The sequence below is a fragment of the Cynoglossus semilaevis genome, chromosome 17 (assembly GCF_000523025.1).
Source record: "Cynoglossus semilaevis isolate Cse_v1.0 chromosome 17, Cse_v1.0, whole genome shotgun sequence".
NCBI classification, from domain to species: domain Eukaryota; kingdom Metazoa; phylum Chordata; class Actinopteri; order Pleuronectiformes; family Cynoglossidae; genus Cynoglossus; species Cynoglossus semilaevis.
Window position 1 is genome coordinate 1900832 of NC_024323.1, and position 17286 is coordinate 1918117.

A 17286-nucleotide genomic window follows, 5' to 3' on the forward strand; every position below is an offset into this window, starting at 1 on the left:
AATCCCGTTCCAACGTTGCGTACCACATAGATCATAATGTGCAAATGAGATTTGGCAGTTTTATTTATTTCTACCAGCATGTGGTTGGAAGGCAACCACCTCCACCCACAGATCCATGTTCAGTTACGCAAAAAATATGAGGAACAGCAGATATATTACATGTTTGAAACCATAAGTATGTAACATAGTGAAAAAATAATGCTATGTTTAGGACAGGAAAAGCTAGATCAACGCCAAAGTATGTAACATAGTGAAAAAATAATGGTATCACAGTCAACAGACTACAGCAGGTTACACCCTTTTTGTTGATCTATCAGGAACCACTTGTACAAACAAATAATTAATTTTATGATTTAATATTATTCTTTTTATTTGCATGGTGAAATATAATGTTATTTAATTGATGCTCTGTTTTCTTATAACTCCCAATTAGAAAGGTCCAGACCTGATTCTCTAGTTTGATGGCAATGAATGATAAAAATGTTTATCCAATGCTACGCCTAACGATCTTCCAATGACATAAATGACAGCGACATCTGTCCAAAGACAGCTAGAGGACTACTGACAAAAGTTCACTTTATTCTCTGAAGCACTTTAAGACCTGCATAATACAAAAAACAAGTCAAAAATGAAAGATATTTCCTGAAAACCCACGATGTATCGAGTGCTTCCCGAATCATAACTGAATCAATCCTAATCCTCATTCTCTGAAACATATTAGAAAGGACAAATTAAGAGAAAAACAAATAAACATGACTTTTCTAAAAAAAAAAAAATCCATTCTTTTTTTTAACAGATCAAAAGGGATTACAGGGAAACATAACTGCTTTATATATTCTCATCTTCAAGCACTCGCTCTTGTCGCTTTTGTTTCAGAGAGAGATCAAAGTTCTTAACGTTTAAACACCAGCCTTGTGAATTCGGGAGCACGCAGACGACTTGCTCGTTGATCTTCTACCAGACTTGAGAGCTTTTAATCATCTCCTTCATTTGTTGTATGGAATCGACAGAAGAATCCTTGAGAGCCAGTCCCAGTAACACCGGCCTGTTGCCAGCTTCCTGTGACACAAAGGCTGCCAGGTTTTTGGCACAGACATGTGTCAGTGGCTAAAAGTAAAAAAAACAAAACACGAAACATGCGTTTGATTATAGGTGACAGGAATACTGCAAGGTGATAAAGAATATAAATATCAGATGGAACAAACAAACAAGTTATTGGCACTGAGGTTTCTTTATCAACATGATATGATTCCATAGAAAAAAAGTGCTATTCACATCTCTGTCAATGTGGAAACTGTATTTGGTATCTTGAGTAGAGCCTCAACAATGATCATTTTGACAGTTGACAACTGAGCCATAGTTCTGAGCCCCTAGTCGCAGAATATGTACATTGTAAGCAATTTGCGATATACTAATCAACTGGCTAATTATCGGAACTGTACGATTTTACGCATTATTGACCTAGCGCGCTGACTAACTAGTCACCGGGGAGGAGCTCACACGCACAAGGTGAAGCTAACGTGCCCTTAGCTTGGAAGTACGTTACAGTGAGGCTAGAAAGATCCAAGTTCGTAATTCATAATATATGTAACAATAAGGTTAAAGGTTAAGAGGAGCCACTGCAAAGTTGTTTAGTTGTTTAATGTTTTATTTCCGACATGGTGTTACCACAGCTGTTTGTGTCAAGCTACGTTAGCATTCTCCTCTTGGTCAGTTTTACAGCGGAGGTTCGGACAAGTAAAGTTAGTTTAATGTCCGTGCTTGAGTTTAACCACTCAGTGGATAGACAGAGATTAAACAGGTCTATTGCACAAGCTTTTATTTGTCAGAAGGTTGGGTGAACAGGAACCCATTTTCATTTAGAACCTCATTCCAGTTACTAACCACTTTAGTTTGATAGCTGTTGATCTAAAGAGAGCTCCTGTGACTGAGTGCAGTTTGTGCTCTTTAACAGGAAAAGTTACTCTCTATTGCGCGACCAGTATAGAAATTACATCACAGGAAGCGGCTTTTGTATAAATAATGTCTTTACAAATGTAGATGTATTTTCAGTCAACTGACAGGCAGCAGACGACAACCCTATCACACCTCTGCATCTGCCCTTCAACACCACAAAATGAGTCAGCCTATGCTGACTAATACTGATGTCTACTGAACAAACCCACGTTACATATATACTTGACACATTAAAGGTACCTCATTGTTGCCCAGCAGAACTTTGGTGGAGAACGTGGGAATGCTCATATCACTGGTGGTAGAGTCCGGTTTAATAGATATCAAAGTCCCGATTTTTCCATACTGAGTCACGACTATGAAAATATAATTACTAAACTCCGTACAGACGACCTCTGTTGAAACTCCGTTCACGTCTTTCTCCACCTTTCTCGACCTGACGATGGGCTCCAAAGAAGGCATGTTGTTAATTCTATGGGGAAACAAATGGGAAAATTATTATTAGGATAATTCCTAGCATTATTTAGTGATTTCCTTAGGTTTAGCTCATACTCCAGTCTTTTACAGTTTTTTTTTCTTTTTTAAAAAGACATGTCTGGCATTTGGAAATGTAAACACTGATTATTATTGTTGAAGATACGCTTTGAAACAAACATACTACACACAGACTTTGCCTGTTTGAAACTTCAATATTTTAATTGGTGGTGGGTGGACAGCGTATTAATTTTTATATATCATGGTTCAATATTTTAATTGGTGGTGGGTGGAGAGCGTATTAATTTTTTATTTTTTGTCTTTAAGAAATAAAACTTTTAAATCTAGTAAACTTTGTAAGACAGCAGTGCTTTCCTTTTAGAAGCCACCTTGAATATAATAATATACTCATATATTTAATATTTGTAAATAAAACACACCCCTAATTTTAAGGCTGCACATTGTACACCTAATTCTAACTTCGTCTCCTTTTAATTAAAATTTTATTACTAACTGATGGAGAATTGTTCAGCAAAAATCTAAATATAATTTGTATTTGGGTGATCGTCCTATTTACCTTATGCGTCATTTAAAACCAACGTTGTCAAATTAATGTCACACTTATTTTACAAAAAGTACTTAATGGTGTCTTGATTGTGATTTTAATGCTTAGTGAAACAACGTCAGCAAAGCTGAAACACAAGACAGCATAGCAAGTAAAACGCAGTAAGTGTAACTCGTTATAAACTAAAATCCTTCGTCCAAAGACGTATTTAATGTTATGCTCTCTCTTTTTGTAAAAAAAAACCCATAAACACAGAAACTGTGGATTACGTTAGCCAGGTAGCTGCTGCTAGCTATGCTACAAGCAATATTAACACAATGTCCGCATCAGTGTAAAAGACTGGACTTTTGTCTTGTTCGGCACAAACTGATAATTCCCAATTATTGTACAAAAGAGCCTCACTCACAACTCTTGTTGTTCTTTGCCATTCAACGTCCACCATGAAAACAAACCGAAACAAAAGCACCACGTTTAGACGGCGCATGCGCTATGTGCGTGATTACGTCACTACTACGGAAGAAATGGAGAAATGAACGAAGCAAAGAAGGAAAAACTACAGTATTTAAACCCGTTTTAGTTAAAGTTTAAAGTCGCCAAAAGTACAATTAATTTATCCCTTTTCATTTTTTTTATTTTTCAAGCGGGGCAGTGTTTTGTTTGTTTTCTCTGAGGGAGGTGCAACAATTCAGAAATAATTCATCTAAATCAGAATAAAAAAACTAAAGAAAAAGTTAAGTTAAGTTTAATTAAATTATTATAATACTCATATTCCAAATTTAAATTTATATATTCTCAGAACAAATACATTCTTAGCATCTTGTTATTATTTATTCTAATTTTCATACATTTAGTAATTAGATAAAGGAAACGTTTATTTTGAAAAAAAGTTCAAAATTCATTTTTGATTTTCTTATTTTTTCACCAAAATGTTTCATTTCCCTTTTAAATTAATTAATTAATCAGCAATAATGATCAGCCTTTTCCTGTATGGCTGCCTTTTAAATGCCTGTAGCAATGAGTGGTTGAGAAATATACTTCCTATTTGGTTAGTCTGTTTTATTGGATTTTAAAGTTCAGTTAAAGTTTAAAATATTTCACTGGGATTTAAAAAAAAATGTACTTGATAGTGAACTTGACACACAAAGTCAACTGAGTTATTTTGCATTCTGTGTCAGCAGCAGCAGGTGTTATGTAAACTGGTAAAACCCACTTCCTGTACTCCCCGGTGGCCCATTGTCGTCCTTGACAGACAGTTTCAATGTAACCACGACTGTAATAAAAATCAATAGACATTGAGATCTCAATGTCAATATATAGAGTTGCTATGAACATGTGTCACATTACATAACAGTATGTTTGGAATAAGAGTGTTTGGGGAGGGTTTATAAAAAAAAGATAGCAGACTGCACAACCATCTAAAACTTATAAGTCACTTTAATATCAAACTTTATATCACAGCTGTTCATACTGATCATAGAGAGACAGCCATGACTAATAAAGCTGCTTCAGAGAACGACACGTCTCCTGCTTGATATCTCGGGAATACCTTTCTCTGGGTACATAGCCAGGGATTTTTTTTTTTTTTTTTAAGTGTTGTTGTTTGGGTCTGTCATCTTTGTCCAATAAGATGACACTTCCAAGAAAAAACCTCACATGTTCTCCTCTTTAATTAAAGGTCAAGACTGATACAGGTGCGTTTTTAAAAAGGCATGTTTTCTGACTGTCAGAGTGAAAAAGTCAGAGAGGCATTGTCTGGCCTCTAAAATAGCATCTGGAGTGTGAGGTAATGACAACGACATCCTTCAACATTTTTTTAAAATATAATGAAATCAGATTTGTGCCCTTTTCCTTAGTTACTGATATAGAAAGCAAAAGAGTTCTGTTATGCAGATTTGTGCCCTTTTCCTTAGTTACTGTTGTGTCCAGTCTTCCTCCTCCTCCTCCTCCTTCACCTCCATTTTCTAAACTTCAGTGCATGTACTTTGTCCCTCAGGTTCAGGTTCAAACCATCCCAGTCCTGCCTCCTTAACCTTGCCTCCGAATTACTCAGTTTCACTTGTCCCTCCGAAATGTTCCTTGGTCATTATGCGTGTCCTTGTCACCTCATTACTCTCTGTTACATAAGGAGAAGAACAAACTGTTTGCATCTGCCTCAGCTTTGGATGATGGTGCACTTTACAAGGGCACTTTGTATATCACTGGTCGAAACCATAGCATATCAAGTATGTCAAGTATGTCAGGATTTTGAAATCAATATTTTGACCTATCTGTGTCAATGCCCGCCAACTATTGTGCTGTGGTACGTTAGTGTGAGATATTATCAGGAGTACTTCGGAAATTTGATCTTGCTTATTTGGTCTGAAAATTGTTATTTATTTAATGAAAATAACTAGTCTTTCATTGTCAATGCAACAGGCAGGTGACAGGCAGAAAGATTTGAATGCTCTACAACTAGGTGGCAGCAGATGGCTATAAAAACTAAAATAGCAAGAGTGAGAAGTGTCGAAGAAATTATATTATATATTTGTTTTCTTTCTTCAATTCCTGGCACTATGACAAGATTGTGTTCATCTAAAAATGCCCAGGTTTCTCATTGAGTCAGTAAAGCAAAAATAGAAGATCATTATATTAAATTATGTTTCATACACATACTTTTAGTGACATTTTTGCCATTGAATTTTCGTGTATAAAGTATGTGCCATGCCTCAAAAAGGTTGGTAAACGCTGCTCCACGTGCACACATCCATTAAGCCTACACTTAAGATACTTTTAATCTTAAAGCTTTAATATTTATTACCCATCTTGAAGCACTCACTCATCACTGCCTGCTGTTTGAGCACTGGCATGTTTTCCATATAACAGCAATCAGACGTCTCTAGATGCTTTTTGTTTCTTTGACCCAACAAAAGCTAAGAAAAAAATATATATATATACGTAAGCAAAAATACACTGCTCAATAACTACAAACTATCAGTAAATACCTCAGTTGCCTCGAGCTCATAATTATTTAGAAGAAATATATATCCCTAATTGTTGCCACTCTAACAAATAGCAACTTGGTTGTTGAGACACGGGTGTTTTTATTTCCACAATCCAGGAAGTACTGATCCAAGCTAGAGTTGTATAGTACCAAATACCATTGATATTTATTTAATGAACACATTTTCCAAATACCTCCCTGCAATATTAATATTCATTGCATGCTATTAGGGTTCAATTTGCATGACATATTAAACTAGACTCGCACTAATGGGTACACTGGCTGCTTAATGGGTTAAAAGTCCTCAAATTGTTACCATACTCTTTGAGGGATACTAAGGTTCATTATGTTGTGATTTATGCGATGATCGTTGGTCGAGTGCATAATAATCACTAGGAGTCTATATTAAATGACATATAACTGAGAGGATGAGAACGTACAAAGTACTCCAAAGTCAAATGTGTTCTTTACCCTCTTTAACCCTTTACCTTGCAAAGCATTGTTGGGTTAATGAGTGTCCAGGCTACGATTAGGAGGCTGGGTCAGCTGTGGCGGTGCAGTAGGTTGATAGTGTCCAGGCTACGATTAGGAGGCTGGTTCAGCTGTGGCGGTGCAGTAGATGCAGTTGACGCAATTCAATCTTTAAATGCATCCCATGGTCTATAAGGTGAGTATAATTTATAAATCATGTATCATAATTGTGAATATAAGCCATTTTCTGACCTTTACTTTACTTTACTTACTATCTCTCTGCAGGGGTCACCAACGTGGTGCCCAGAGGTGTCTCGTAGCCCTCATGGACTACCTCAGGTACACATGGAATATGTTCTTAAAATAAAACTAGTCACCATGAGTGTCAAACTGCTGTGATTAATTGCGTTGCTGCTCCTTTTTAATCAGCTGCACTCGCAGTGATATTCCAGGGGGTGCAATTAAGAAGGTCGGAAGAGTGTCTGCTACTGTATGGCCCAGGACTTCACAGGGGCAGCTGCATTATTATTATTATTATTATTATTTTTAAATCATTATTACAATTATTTGGGAAAGTGTGTATCAAAGAAATAGCTCGTCGTATTACTCAGTGCCCTTCACGTAGCTCTCAGTTTCACAAAGGGTGGTGATCTATGTACTAATACTGTGGTTCTCAAACTGTGGCTCGCGCTCTCTAGTGGTACGTGGGGGGAAAATTCATATTTTCACATTTATATTTTCAGTTGAATTAATCAGAAACATACCATGCACAATTAATACAACATTTAAACATAAACATCTCTCCTGTGGTGGAAGCTAATAGGGAAGGCCTATGCTGCTATATGCTAATGTTGGTCATCATGGTGGTACTTTCTCAGGTGGTACACAGTAGAAAAAGCTTGGAAACCACTATGCTAATCAACGTAGGACGATGTCAGAAAATGCAATGTCAAAATACAGAAAAAAAAAAATGAAGATAGAAATATAAATTCTGGCCATCTGATCAGTGGTCGACCTCAAAATTAATAACAAAATCTAAATCTGAATTTAAATTTAAACAGCACCTGTGTCTTCAATTTCTATTGTTGTTGTTTGAAGCTTTTACAATCGGGGAAAAATAAATAAATACAAACATGGACATCTACGTATCTGTAGCTTACAGTCTGTTTCCAATTAGGCAACCCATACTGCCTGCCACCTCCCAAATCATGCCTACACACACACACACACACACACACACATGCACACACACACACACCCTTACTACCTTGTATGCACTACAACACCATGCTATATGACAATTAGAGCAGAGCCTTTACCGTGACATTTGAATGACACTGCCGGATTAACCACAGGATTTAGTTTTAATTAAGCATATTGAAAGTTTACTGTACACAACTCGGAAAAAACGAATTCATATTTATTCAATTTTTGCAGGAATGTCATCACATATTATTCGTCTTTTTATAAAGTAAATACATACTAAAAATACAAGCAGTTTTTATTTCTATCATATATTCTACAATTCATAAATACAAGGACATAGATAATGAAAGTTATTCTTATGTTTTGTATGAGCTGATAATGATCCTTATTAATAAACAAGCGGTTTTGGGGGGGGGGGACAAAGTCTACCTGCGCTACCAAGCTGATATTTACACTTGGTGGTAATAACGGTCGGGTTGCGGAAGAAACTGTATTCCGAGGTAATCTTTTAATCCAGTAATGATCCCGTTAAGCCGTTCTTAAACAACACTACTTTCAGTCAAAAGTTTCTTCGCCCTATTCGTGTGTAAGGCTTGGGTTCAAGCCCGAGAGGAACCAAATACTCAGTGGCGCCTCCTGTGGTTGCCTGTTGTGGGTTCATTTTACATTTCCCTATTGTGTTATAGAAAAATAGACTTCATTTTGAGGTTGTTTTTTTTCCGCACAGTTAATGCAACCTGCCATTGAATATAACTAATAATTGTTAGATTTTAACTAAATAATTAAGGCCAATTATTTGAATGAGTTTTCGACAATGAGACACTTCAATCAATTTACTCCCATTTTATTTGAACTTGTGATATTACGTTTTTTTTTTTTTTGTCCCACACTAAGCTGCAGCATTCAGTCATCAGCGCTCTATTCATCATCATTAATAATTGACTGTGGCCTTCATTGAGCCTGACCCTCTCCGCAGGTCTGTCATGGTTTGCTGTGCAGAAGCGGCCAATTATCAAACTATAATACAACACGTCACCAGAGTCCGGGGGATATTGATGAGTCCCTGCAGCACTGTCTAAATAGTTGAGCTTATTAGCTCGATGAGTTTATTTACCATAAACTACTGCAACAGCCTTGTCATAAACTATACATTTATATAAAAAAAAGAGAAACACCAACAGTGATTGCCCTATGGTGATGTTTAAATTTTCCACAGAAAAAAAGAGGCTGACCTGATTTATTAAAATAACTTTGTTAAATTCTGAAACTGATTATGTGCCTGCTCCGTGATGCATCACCTCATTAGATCACAAAAGCCAGGAGGCATTTACATAAATCTGGCTGAGAAATTAATAATTCTGAACAGCCTTAAATCGTATTCAATGCTTATTTGAATATTAATGTACACTGTGGCATATTTGAAACTTCCAAACACCAGTAGCATAAAAATGAAGACGCTGAGGGGTAAAAAAAAAAAAAAAAACCCAAAGAAATGTGTACTTTATACCAGTTATACACTGCAGTACTCACGGCAGAAAAAAAATAAATAAAGTGCACTTTAGTTATTCCAGAGGACAACAAGGAAAAGTGCATCCCATATATTTTACAAATAGTAATGGGGTTATGGAGTTATTTTTTTCCCATGATGCCCGAGGACCTGGACTCAAATGACATCCATTCGTTTTTCCACACCGTCTCTGAGTGGTCCCATGAGGAATTCACCTCATTCCTTCAAACTCTACAGACACCACTCAGAGACTCACAGAGAGACACTTGGTTTAACACACGTGCGCACTGAATTACAATCAGCCTGTGAGCCTGTACACACTGCTGTGGTTACTCCGTTCCACTAAACCGAATGCTAAAGGCAGAACTCGGCATCTGAGAATATTCCTTTTTTTATATTCCACCGGTTTAGTTTTTTCTCAGAAACTCTTCAGATTCAAATATGTGTTTAGGAGTTGACGATAAAGTGGTATACAAATGTGGTGCGTTTTTACATGTCGCTCTACTGCAAAAATGCTATTGCAAGTTTGTGGAAAAAAAGGGTATAGCTATGATACATTTTTGCTCAATAGGACCAAAAAAGTAATGTGTACTGTTGGTGCAGGAGTTGTTGTTGTTGTTGTACCATTGCAAACAAATATCATAAAAAAAGCATCATATGCTAAAAAGAATTAGCCAAAACGTCAAGTCAAAAACAGTTGAAATGTATGGATAAATGTTACAAAGTGAACAACAAAACAAGGTAAAACAGTTCAAAAACATCTGCAAATTATCTACACATGGTAGACATTAGCATGTAGCTAATGTAGCATCTTTGGTCATATAGGTTAGCTAAGATTATACAGAGTAAAACCTACCTAAATGTACTGCTGAAGTAGCCATTTTTTAGTAAACTTAGTCGTCAGAAAATAATAAATAAACACCGTAGTTTAGAAACTGACAAATAAATGAAAAAGTAACAAAAATAAAGGAACATTTTGCAAAAAGATAAAGGTATGCTAGCTTCGTGTTAGTCTAATTAGCAATTAAATAAAGCAAAGCTGTAGGAAACATAGTCCAGAAAATGAATTAAAAAAACTGTTTGAAATAATAATGGTTCATAGCAAGACAAAATAAATTCACATTTAATAACACTTTTTGGACGTTACTGAAAATGGAAGGCTACTAAGTAAATTAATTTTTAAAAAAAAACAACTCATATGCTGCAACATAGAAATGAAATTTCAACCCAATATATTTTGTGCAAATATTTATTGGTATTTCTGTGATAGGTTAGGCCCAACATGACAGCAGATTTACCACTCCTGTACCTCAGAAAGGAATAAGTGACGGAGGAAAGATGGGTTTTAATGAAATCAATAATCACCAAAGTGTACTAGGTAATGGAAATACTGGTTCAGTGGAGCCGGAGCAGAGCAGAGAGAATGTAAAAAAGTTTTGACATCTTCAAACTACAGCGTATTCTCTGGCATAGACTCAGAGGTAAAAGATAATGGGATAGAATAAAGGGTAAGAGTTGATGGGGGGGAGAGAGCAGGTGGGTGGATGAGAAGCAGAGAAGAACCGAAATTAGAGGGTGGGGGGGTCGAAACACTGAGATTAGCAGTGACAGCTCAGGTGATAAAAGGGCAGCGAAAAGAAATGAGGAAAAATAAATGTATTGTACTGCATTGAATTCATGTATTACATAATGTGTCATAGTAGATATAACTGTGCTTTTTAAACGTTGTATATTTTCAAATCCTTAGCCAGTTAGTAAATGTCAATGTTTGAGTTTGACAATTATGTGAAAAGTATTTTTTATATTTATTTTTAAATAATGCTCTCAATATTTAAATGTCTACCCCAAATCCATTTTGGCTTTGAGATGTTTTTTTGGCAGGATTAAAACGTCTGGAAAATGAGAAGAAGCTTTTAAAATGTTTCCCTTCTGAACTACAGTATCTCCAAACGTCTGAGTTTACCTTTCAAATGATCATCAGACTGGCTGAGGTCTGGTGGTATCTGTATAGCTACAGCTGCTGCTAGCTGGTGTGGTAGCTCGAATTTTGTGGACTATCACCAGCTAGTAGCATCAGATAAAGAACAGTGATGCTAACATGCCTATTAGTGTTCTTGCTAATAGGTCACCAGGACTATAGTTGAACACTGAACCTCAAACATCAACCAGCACGGCTTTGTCTCCACAGGAAGTGATTATTTTCTAAAACCCTGTCCTACTGGGAGACTGTTTGGGCAAATTTAGTGGTTCCCTTTTAGTGGGTCTTAACTTCTGTGACCAAATCAGCTGCAATGGGTTGTTGTGTTAGTTTTACACTTTTTGGCTTCTGCTACGACTCCAATAATAGTCTTTTTGTTCACGGCCGTACAGGGTTTTATTAAGCCCAATGAAGTGATCACAGCAGCCTGGGAGGAAAACCAAGGTAATGGCATTTCTGCACAACAGACACCAGGGCTGGTTGCTGGTTTCATTTTATTGTAATTATTCAAATATAATTTCTGCTCTCTCTCTCTTTCTTTTGCACTGCTATCGAATGCTTATTAGACACTGACTTTTACCGTCAGCTCAATGCTTAAATTTTAATGGCCGAGTCTGGCTGTCTTGTCATCATAGATTTAAGCTGTGAAGGTAACAAAGCACGGCGAACACTACTGACCTTTCACTTCTAATTGAAACAATATGTATCACACTTTCCATTTTAATGATTGTTAAATAATTTACACACACACATATAGCTGCCACGGCAGCAGCAGCTCTCAACTGTCCCCGTGTGACTCACCTGGTGGTGTGCTTGTTTACTTGACCTATGACCTGGATGACTTTTTATGGGAAATGTATCCATTTAACTATGCAATCCAGTTAAAGTTTTTGCACTTACCTGCAATTATTTTCTTGCGTATTGGGACCACACTGAAAATTAATTTATTTTTCAAAATTAAAGTCGAAATGTTACGAGAAAAAAAAGCCGCAACGTGACAGAATATCGTCGAACTAGAAATTGTTGTTCCATTTTTAAATTTTGGCTCAGTGTGAATTTGAGTTAGACACCCCTGGTCTAGAGAGAGGTTTAAATGTTAGGGGGAACCTGAAAACAATAACTGGATAAAAACATCTCTTAGGATTCCAACAGAATGGATGCTTTTATTTTTTTTATTTTCCCCCTGAAAAAGCCTATAACACAGCACTGGATTTTAACAGTCGATCAGCAGTGCTGCTTTCAAGACATCCTGTCAGGGTTTTTTTTTTTTTTTGAGCAGACAAAGAAACCTTTCAAGAATAAGAATAAGAATAAGAATGTCTTTATTTGTGTCAAAGGAGGAAATTTGCATCTGACAACCTCAGCGACAGTGCGTTGGCAGAACACATTACTACAAATTTTGAAGATTAATCAGTTTAAAATGTTTAATGCATTTAACCTCACAGACTGTGAGACACAGTTGACGCATGTGTTGTTATTTATACACACTGTGGGAAAGAGCTTTGGTTTCAAACCCAGTATGCTTTATGTGCGGCTTCGATTTTAGGTCAGACATCGGGCTAACGTCAGACCAGCCTCTCGGAGCAGAAAATAAGTCTGAAGCCGAGAAGCTGACTGACACTACTGTCAGATGAGACTGATTAATATTTGAAAGCACCTCAGTCTCGCTAACGACGACAATCCAACAACTGTGTCAAGTAAAATTTGAACACAAGTAACACAGAAAGTACATCTACCTGCTGTTTTTTGGTCTCTCCTTTCAAAGAATACACAGATGTGTTACTGTATATTTAGGAATATGGATTTTTCTAGCGTAATGATGATTAATTATATCTGATTATGACCACAATTTTTGATTTATCTACCTTGTTACTAATCAGTCTAAAAAAATGAATTAAAAATTGAACAAATATATAAATAAAATATAAATAAAATTGTAAATGATAATTAAGAATATATATATACAAGTAAAATGAATATATTTCACGTTGTAGTCAAAGTGTTTTATAGTGATTAATGAAAGGTATATTAAATAATAATGCTAGCGTTAGCATTAGCCTTTCTCAGTAGTACGTTCGCAAACAGTACATATACAGTATTTGAATGCTACGTATGTACTGTACCGTATGGCTAAACGTGTTATATATAGAGTCTCAGCTCAGTGCTAGTTGCACAGTCTTGCAGCAACAGGAAAATGGCAGTGGGGGGGTGGGGAGGGGGTGTGATGTCATTTGCCCATCAGAGAAGAAAGCTTATCTACCGTTCTCTATTCTCCTAACATTCAGTAAAGTGGGGATGGCAGCACTGACCCGGTCTTGTCAGTAAGTCTCTTCAGCTTCCTTCTGTCTGTGAAGCCGCGGACGGCTCTAAAAAAGATGGCAGGTGCCATCACAGAGCCATGAGAGGTTCTTAGGGGTGGCCCTTGGCAGTTCAAAGGCCCCTCAGATAAAGTCTGCTCTGCCCCCTACTTGTACACCACTGTTGGCAGTCAATTTTTTCAGTGTTTACAACAAATGATACTCAGCATCCATAAACGTTTAGCACAGCAGGGAATTCATTTACAATCTATTTGGTGTCTTTCTGTTCCCATGGCAACGGCAACGATGAAACAAGTGGTAGAGCTGGTTAACTTAAGTTAAGTTCCGTCTTAAATATCACAGTGACGACAAAGTCATTGATGCTAGTACTCTGTGTTTTTCTATTGTGTAAAAGACGGTCAGGGTCCAGTGCATTACTTAATCACTAAGGCGGAGTCATCATCGTATTCATTACATTACATTACATTACAATACATTACAATACATTTAGCTAAAACGTCTTATAATTTGAGTCAGTCAATCAACAATCAACCTACAGTAAACATACAAAATACTCGTCTTATAATAAATAGTAATAAATAATAAATAGAAAAAGTAGGTCATAGTAGGTCATAAAGTAAAAAGAAAATAATATATTATATTATTATATATTATATATTACACAATATTCATTTATATACTTTTTTATATTTATATTACCACTACAAAATGACTGTCTGTAAGATGATATAAAACTAACAAAAGTTATTCCGAGCATTTCTCTGTTCCTCAGTCTTTTTGAACTTTTCTCAGCCTTTCAGACACAGACACGGCCTAATTTATTTTACTGCCACTTAGTGGCTGCCTCAGGTTCCTCTCGCGCACCTTTGTAACAAAACAAAAAAAAAATGCAATTTGCAAAAGTCAATCAAAATCCAAGTTAATGCATGCTTTAAAATAGTTCACGCAAACAAAGCTAACTGTGCTTTATTTTATTTCCTAACACAGCCGGCTGCGTAGAAACAGGGGGGCTACAATGTTAGCATGGGGCGCCGTAGGCAGATAGCTTTGCTAATAACATATCTGTGTCCTTCATGATGTGTCAGTGCCGTTAACGTGTCCGACCTATCAGCAATCTGCAGTACATTTCCAAAAAATAATGGACCGAAAGACCGATCCTAGTGCTGTCAGAGATGCACAAAACATCATCGTTTTGTGTCGCTAATGGGTGTAGCTAATCTAAACAGGACCCTGAGAATCAGTTTGAAACAGCGATAAAAGCAAAAGTCACAGCAAGTAGGTTGTGCCGAGTGATCGTGCTATATATTTTAGAAAAAGAAGAAGAACATTTTTAAATAAATTTGAAGATTATAAGGTGAAAAAGCAAAAGTAACTGGTGTGGTACCTTCTTAAGAACTGAATCACTGACATGGACTAAAAGAGAGCCACAGCAGCAGGTTTGTATTGTTCAGGCGGCTGCAGGTCTTTATTTAATATTCCTTCAGCAAAAAAAAAAAAAGGTCTGTGTAAAGTGATTTTAAGCTGCGTAAGGGAAACTGGGTATGTAATCTACATTCTTTATTCTAGCCCAGACCTCCTTCTCAGAGCACCGCTCCACTTATTTATGCCGGCTGCCTCCGTGCTGCTGTTGGGTGTCACTTTGCATGATTTAGCGCCTATCTGATGATGACTGTTCACACAGAGAGAGAAGGGTGTGAAGATTTCGATGAAAACAAGCAGAAAATGCAAAGAGTGAAACCTCTGACTTTCTCCATCCATCTGTCCGACCCGTTAAATAGTCATTTTAAAGAAAAATGAATCCACCCATCGGTAATCGAAAGCTGCCTATCAGGCAAAGGGATTAGAACCGCAGTTGAGTTTTCAGTTTCCCCTGATCTCCTTTGTGCCCCCGAACACACATCCTCTCGTCAACCATCCACCGCCCTTTTGAGGTTTGCAGATTTATTAGTATTAATGTCCCATGGCATTAAAAAAGGTAATACATTGTGCCACAATAAAAGAGCGTGCAAATGTAGGTCACACGACTGACCTCCAACGCTACAGATTTGAAATTTTACTGCTAATTGCCAGCATATCCCAAACAATTGGATCGGACAAATAATTGGATCGGACAAATAATTCACTTTCACTTTCACTTTCACTTTCACTTTCACTTTCACTTTCACTTTCACTTTCACTTTCACTTTCACTTTCACTTTCACTTTCACTTTCACTTTCACTTTCACTTTCACTTTCACTTTCACTTTCACTTTCACTTTCACTTTCACTTTCACTTTCACTTTCACTTTCACTTTCACTTTCACTTTCACTTTCACTTTCACTTTCACTACTTAATGAGAGACCTTAAGAGGTCACTTAACCCACTCTAATCAATTTTAATTGCGTATAATGTGCTATAAGTACATGCTATAAGCAATGCAACCTATTAGTATTTTGATTGTACCATGGTCACCCAACTTGAAATCAGGGACGCTCCGATGCGTCGGCTTAACATCGGTGTCGACTGCTGTTCGCCCCGTTAGCCGTCATCGGCCATCAGGAAAGATAAAGATGACATCACGGATGGTTAATTTTTTAATACATGAGCATCTAATCAGTCACAAATATTGTAGCATCCCTCAGCACAAAATGATGATTGGCTAGCCGACGCAAAAACAACTGAACAATTCAACGATGTGCGCGGATAAAGATTGTCATTTGCAGCCAACCTCTTTGAGATAGAGCTACTTCAAGGGCACTCAGTAATACGAAGAGCTAGACACTCGCTTCCTGAACAATGTAAGAATGATGACTTCTGGGACATACAATAGTAGACACTCTTCTTACCATCGTCATTGCACTCATTTGAATATCATTACAGGTGGAACTGATTTCAAAAGCACAGTAACAGTACAGGCTAGTTTTATTTTTAGAACATACACCTAGCACCGAGCAAAACATACACGTAGCATCTGAGCTAACCTTTTGTTTTCAGGTAAGAAAACTTGGTAATTGCTTGACTGTATATATATATTATTAATATTATTATATAATATATTATTATTATTATTGTTATTATTGTTATTATAATAATGAGTTTCTTTCCACATATTAAATTCAATGGATCGAAGAAAATACTTCTTTGTGTTTTTAAGTTAGATCGGGGCATTTTAAGTCATATTCTTTTCTTTGCTATATTAAATTTCAGTTTTTAGTTCAGTTTAGTTCAGCCTGTTTACCAAAGAATTACTTGTAATAAAAAAATAAATTGTAATTGGATGACCATGGAGAGAAGCCTCCGTTCTGACAATTATGCTAATTCCAAGTGAGGATGCCCATTTCTAAAATACCAATCCTTTCTACTCTTGGCTCACAGTCGCTGCTCCTGCAGTAAGATCAATCTCCCCTTTTTGACTGCGGTTCACTGTGTCGTTGGGTGAATACATCACACCCTCTGGGTATTGTTTCTAATGTGTCATAATGGACACAGTATTTGATTATGACCCAGCGAAGTCTTTGTAGGCGGGCCGGGCCTGAAATACTTTCATCAATCTGAGTCGCTACGTTTGATGACTCTGTGGCATTTGGTGAAGACCGAGTGCAGGTACGGTGGCAGCTTCGGGATTGTCCAGTGGCATTATTTAGAACAGCGGGAGACTCAAAGATATGTTGTACACACCTGAGAAAAGGTCACGCAGAGAGATGGAGAACTGGGGCAAATTGCCTTTCCATCCCGTTTCTGTTTTTGGTCACAGCCGTATGTTATACAGTCTGCCTCTGTCAGAGGTCTGCATGACCAGAACTTTGTGCAATACCAGATGTGGGCAAACTTTTGGACTCGCGGGCCACGATTGT

General features: G+C 37.0%; 1 protein-coding gene across 1 annotated transcript; it reads right to left on the reverse strand.

Annotated features, from left to right (window-relative positions):
- Positions 1-559: 559 nt before the first annotated feature.
- psmg3 (proteasome (prosome, macropain) assembly chaperone 3) lies at positions 560-3539 on the reverse strand. Its single transcript, XM_008329270.3, has 3 exons — positions 3399-3539; positions 2197-2425; positions 560-1107 (listed from the first exon to the last, which is right to left on the reverse strand). The coding sequence occupies exons 2-3, from the start codon at positions 2413-2415 to the stop codon at positions 955-957; spliced, it is 372 nt and encodes a 123-aa protein (XP_008327492.1). The 5' UTR covers positions 2416-2425; positions 3399-3539; the 3' UTR covers positions 560-954.
- Between the last annotated feature and the right edge of the window lie 13747 nt (positions 3540-17286).

What these genes read in the sequence shown, in the direction of transcription:
- psmg3 (XM_008329270.3), bottom strand. Translation starts at nt 2,415, where the DNA reads ATGCCTTCTTTGGAGCCCATCGTCAGGTCGAGAAAGGTGGAGAAAGAC. An exon ending in TTCTGCTGGGCAACAATGAG is followed by an intron (nt 1,108 to 2,196) that starts GTACCTTTAATG and finishes TTTTACTTTTAG; the next exon opens with CCACTGACACATGTCTGTGC.